A 6,000-nucleotide genomic window follows, 5' to 3' on the forward strand; every position below is an offset into this window, starting at 1 on the left:
CTTTGCTCAAAAAGATAAAAAGTTTTAGGAAGATGGAATCATGAAGTTGCCTGAAAAATGGCAGAAGGTAGTGGAACAAAAGGGTGAATACGTTGTTCAATAAAGTTCTTGGTGAAAATAAAAAAATGTGTCTTTTATTTTTACTTAAAAAACCAAAGGCTCTTTTTGGCCCACCCAATACTATCCTTATTGTCTAGTGAGAGACACAGATAGGTGTATACAAATAACTATAGTTGAAAGGAGAGGGACTTCCCTGGTGGTCCAGTGGGTAAGACTCCATGCTCCCAAAGCAGGGGGCCCGGGTTCGATCCCTGGTCAGGGAACTAGATCCCACATGCCACAACTAAAGATCCCACATGCCACAACTAAAGAGCCCACGTGCCACAACTAAGAGCCGGCATAACCAAATAAATAAATAAATATTTTTTAAAAAAGGGAGGATGGATTTGGAGAAGTAAAAACAAGAAGTAGAACAGAACTACAAATGAAATGCTATAGGAAGAAAGATGAGAAAGGGAATTAGAGTTAATCGTATTTCTTGACTTTAATGTACTAAAATTTTCAACCTCTAAAACATAACTTTTCCACTTACCTGTCTACGTAAGGAAAAAAATTATACACCTAAATTATGTGGTGTCTGACAAAGCTATTTAGTAATTATCCTAATTTTCATTTTAAGCAATCTTAAAGAAAATCGCTATTTATTTCTGTAGTCTAATAAGTTACTCCCATTCTAAATCTGAGTCAATCCCATCAAAAACAAACTGTTAAATTTCTAATGCACAGGTAAACCAACAGATTGCCACAGTCCATTTCTACAGGTGTCGTCAGTATTTACCTGAGAGTTGGTAAAGCATCTATACACAGCTTAATCAATTTCTCTTTCAAATTTTCAGATTATTCTTGATGTAATTGTAATTAAACATTTATAGGAACATTATAAGCCATGCCATAGTTACAAATGCTCTAAAAACCCAGGAGGTCAGTCCCCTACTCCCCTATCCCTCATCTCAAAGCCCCCAATGTAACAGAAGTTGGTGGGAAAAAAACATGGAGCTTCTTGAGAATATGGAGATAAAGTAGAGGATGGAAAGGGAGGGGAAAAAAAGAGTAACTTAATAGTGGACAAACACTATCTCAGCCAGGTGATCAAGGTTAACATCAACAGTGATAAGTCATGTACCCTTGATATGCTGATGAGAATGGCACTTTACCTCTGTGGTCTTCTTCCTGATAACCCACAACCTCAGTCTTACAACAAAAATACCAGACAAATACCAGTGTGGGAGCATTCTACAAGGTACCTAGCAGCAAAGTACTCCTTCAAACTGCCAAGGTCATGGAAAACAAGGCAAGTTTGAGGAACTATCACAGTGTAAAGGAGCCTAAGGGGACAAGATGACCCAATCTAATGTGATAGCCTAGATGAATCCTGAACAGAAGAGGACTTTAGGTAAAAACTAAGGAAATCTGAATAAAGTATAGACTTTAGTTAAAAATAATGTATCAATATTGGCTCACCAGTTGTGACAAATGTACCATACTAATGTAAGATGTTTACAGTAGGGGAAACTGGATGTGGAGTATACACGAACTCTCTATAGTATCTTTCTAACTTTTCTATAATTCTAAAATTGTTCTAAAACAAACAAACAAAATTATTTTAAAAAAAAATAGAGGGAAGGAAGCAGCAATGGAGAGCAGCAGCAGCCTGATGGAAGAAATGTTCATATATTGAGGTATGGGGAAGTCATTCTGGCTTATCCAGGAATTAACTTGACTTTTATGCTAACTAAAACAGCCTGTTTGTGGCTTATCAAACACTGTACATCTGCTTTAACTGTTAAAGAAAAGGGCACCTTAACCAGAAGTAAAGAATGTCCATGTTAAAAATAAAGATTAAATGCCTCCCTTTCTGGGATGCCAATGCTGGTACTTCTTTGATGATAGGACTCTCTTCCCAGGTGCCAAGGACATATTGGCTCACTGTGTACATGCTGATCTGCTTTTTTGAAACCTTGAAGGAATGAATCACTGATTTGTTAGAGGTTCTTTGTTCTGACAAGATATAAAACTGTGCTGGAAACCATGCTTCTCCAGAGCAGTTCCTCAGAACTACCTGAGAGACTGTCTCCCCGGCTATAGTCCTCAGTTTGGCTGAAATAAAACTCTTTTCTATTCCAATTATAGATTGTTTATTGATTATTTCTGTCAACAAGCCTATAGCTCTATGAGTGGACTTTGCAGAAGGGCCTGAGAAATAAACCCACTATTTGTAATATTATTTCTATAAATGTATTTTCCTGAATTTCAAACAACCAATTTATAAACTAGTTCTTGAAATGCAATCTGTATGCAAATTAGGGTGTGTGTATTGGAGAACAAGGCAGAGTATACCATTTTGACACCAAGGATGATTTAAATTCAAACATTCTAAATACAAATATAACAGCATACCCCGTTTTTGGTTAGAAAATATTTTCTGTCATAAGCTCCGTCAAGCTAATTCAATTCACTGATCAATTTTCCATCAGAACAAGACAGTTAAATCATTTTCCATATTAATTTTTATATCATTGAAGCAATTTTCATTAAGAATATTTTTCATTTAAATATTTTAATGACAATTTTATTTATCAATCTATACCTTGTCCATATTCAATGTTCCTAATTATAGCTTCCTCTATTGTAAATTTACCTTCATAGCCATTATTTCTAACAAGTGAGTATTCACTAAGATTTTATTATTCCACACTTTTTAAAGATCCCTTTAATCATTCTCCATTTTACATTATTAAAATAAAATTAAAATTTTTTATCATTTATTGTCAATTATTTCTACACTATCATTATGACTCAGACAAAAAGCTAGTGGTTTGTATTTATTTCTTAGGTAATCCACTAAAAAATTGTGAGCAGTTCTGTGAGACACAGAGAGACGCAGACTGATATACAGCAACAGTGCCAGTGCCAGCAAGCAACAGAGAGAGAGTCAGAGGCTGCAGTTTTGAATGTGCTGACTGCCTACTGACAAGGTCAAACTTCCTTGGAGCCAAAAAGACCATAAAAACATCCTCAGAATCATCTGGAATGGTCTAGATGGCCAGGTCCAAATGTCCTGCATCAGTGTATGTATGTGTTCGGTTCACAGGTTTGGAGGAACGCAAAATAAAGGTGGAAAAGGTATTGAGAGGAGGATCAGTAGGATATAGTGATTAAGAGCATGGGCCCTGGTATAAAACTGTCAAGGTTCAAATCCCAGCGCCACCACTTAACTCACTCTGTAATCCGGGAAAGTTACCTTAATGTCTTAATTTCTCCATTTGTTAAATAAGGAAAATGGTTGAGGTCATAGGGTTGACGATTAAATGAGTACAGAGTTTGGCACATCCTAAATTCTCAGCAAATGTTGGTGTATATGTGTGCAAATATGTGATTGTGAATTTGTCCCACATACTAGGTCTTCATAAATCAATAGTATGCATGTACTCTCTTCCATTTAGCATACTGTAAACAACAGTTATTGCCCTAAAGCTGATTTTTAAACCCCACTGTTTATATATCTTACATTTCTCTTTCCTATTATGTATACTGTTGCCCCAAATTGATCTTCATACACCATGTGACCACCAGATGGACAAAGTGCAATTACATAGTTAAAATTAATATAAATACATTATGTGTTATCAGAAAACCTCATCTAATGGGAAAGTGCAGGTTTTAGAGTTAGAGAGATGCAGGATCAAATCCCATTTGTCGACTAACGGCTTGTCCAAGTTACTGACACTCTACCTATTTTATCATTGTTAAAACAGTACTAAGACATATATCTCACAAAATTGTGATGAAGATTAAGTAAATAATAGTAGGATGCTCAGCACATGGTACACCCTCAGTAAACGTCACACATGTGCGTGCACACGCGCACACACACACGCTCCTTAACTACTCCCGTCTCTGTCCAGTAGACCAAATAGTTTGTCAAGTGATCTTTGCCACCATTTTCATTTTTATATACATGTTTCAGTGACTTTTTGGGGTAGTTTTCAATCTAGAATACCATACCCCTGGGTGTACCGAAGACATTCTAAAGGGTACAAAGCATGAATAATTTTAAATAATCAATTTCTGTATCTAGAACTTCCATATTTTTTTTTTTCCCTAAAACTGACTTGTCTGAGGAGACACCTGTAATCCGCCATGATTCTCCTTTCCTACCTCCCTTTCCACAGTTACCCTTTGAAAGAAAGAGCTATTTCTTTACAAAAGGCATACACTCAACCATCCTTTATCTTATCCTGGTATGCTGCCCCAAAGTGTAAAAACCTCTAGAATACCAAAATACAAAGATAACTCAACCCTTTAATCAATGTTCCATAAAACCCCCAGCTTTCCCCTTAAGAAATAAATTTCCAAAACAAATTTACCTTTTTAATTTTAATAATGTTTATCACACTTTTAAATGTATTTATATTATTTTCATCAAGTGTATTCTAATAATAGTCACAATAGTAACTCAAGCCAAAAGAAAAATAAATAGAGCTTTATGGTCAAAGGAAATTAAGAAAATATATGTATGTGTGTATATATATATACACATACATATGCACATACATACTGCAGAGAAGTTTGGTAGGTGACCAACTAGAAATTGCTCAAGCATAACAATGGGATAAAATTCTGTGGGGGAAATGGAATGGAAATCAAATTCAAAGAGGAAAAGGTATGATGCAAAATTTCCCACTGTTAAAAAGCTTTACTTTCAATGAATGATGGCAAATATTAAATCACTACCATATTTATATTCCATTGGATAAATTTCAGTGATTTAACATTTTAAGTTAGAAATAACGATAGTTACAATAAGCCAGACATGACATCCTCTGCAACGATTTAAACTTATAATGAAACAAAAATTAGATAACAACTTAATAATTCTTTTAGGAGCTATACAGGAAAAAAAAAAGTATAATCTCCTACAAAGAGAACCCTCAAACACCATCTTAGGTGTCCATCCTGAACTCAAGTCAAGCGCAGTAGTTTCAGTGGTAAGTAACGGGGACCACTAGTTCAAAGACCCTCTCTTCTTTCCTTCCCCCGCTTCATTTTGTCCTCTCGGTCCGCACTCCCCGGACCCCCTTAAGTGGCCCACTCCCGGAGCCCGACTGTTCCTCCTTCTCCCAGTCTTTCCCCGGCTTCGCTCCCCTCCCCCATCACCCAGCTCTTCTGCTGCGCATGCGCCCTTCACCACCTTCCCACCCGTGGCTGCTGTGTCATGGCCGAGCGGAAGTCCCAGCCGCTACGGGGCAGGGCGTCCTTAAGATGGGGTGTGCTTGTCGAAGCTTTCTACTCTTCCTCCCCAACACCTCTTTGATCTCCCACTGTAAGGGGGTCCCCTACCCTGCACTCTCCCGAACACTTCGTAGTCCACGGATTTGAGTGGCCTGGCGGTAGACATGGCGGCGGCGAGGCCTCTGCCGAGGAGCCGGAGCTGGGTTCGGGGCGCGGTGACTGCAGCGGCCGCGAGAGGGAGGGCGCACATGGGACCGATCGGCGCACCCCGCGCCTGTCACCGGCCCGGGACGCGAGCGCGCCGGGGTCACGCGTCGGAAGGCGGCAAATGAGACGGCGGGGACTGGTAGTGAGGGCAGCCCGGGACGCCTGGAAGGGAGAAGCCGCTAGGTGCCTGGCGCCCGAGGTCTCCTTTCCCTGCCCCTCCCTCGTGGTGGAACCAGACTCGCTTCCCGGGAGGGATGTCAGCTACGCGTCCCTGCGATTTAACGAACCGCTGCGCTTCTTTGTCAGTGTTTGTATTTAAATAAAAGCGGAGGCTTGGCCCAGATGTCAATAGTTTGGTACCCCAAAATGATTCTTTTGAAATGAAAGACCTGCTAGCTCGATGACTGAGAGTATTTGGTTAGTGAGTAAATTTTTATTAAACGTTTAGGTAACTGCTAAATCTATCAGGCGATGTTGAGCCGTTCTTAAGGTGACATCTGC

At 39.1% G+C, this 6,000-nt stretch overlaps 1 protein-coding gene across 1 annotated transcript in view; it reads right to left on the reverse strand.

Annotated features, from left to right (window-relative positions):
- The window catches only part of ACYP2 (acylphosphatase 2), a 172,484-nt gene extending 166,768 nt beyond the window's left edge, over positions 1 to 5,716 (reverse strand). The window contains exon 1 of the mRNA XM_059942780.1: positions 5,401 to 5,716. Within this exon, the coding sequence (XP_059798763.1) occupies positions 5,401 to 5,542 (142 nt within the window). The 5' untranslated portion in view covers positions 5,543 to 5,716. The remainder of the gene's footprint in view (positions 1 to 5,400) is intronic.
- Positions 5,717 to 6,000: the final 284 nt, after the last annotated feature.

Source organism: Balaenoptera ricei, chromosome 13 (assembly GCF_028023285.1).
Source record: "Balaenoptera ricei isolate mBalRic1 chromosome 13, mBalRic1.hap2, whole genome shotgun sequence".
NCBI classification, from domain to species: Eukaryota; Metazoa; Chordata; class Mammalia; order Artiodactyla; family Balaenopteridae; genus Balaenoptera; species Balaenoptera ricei.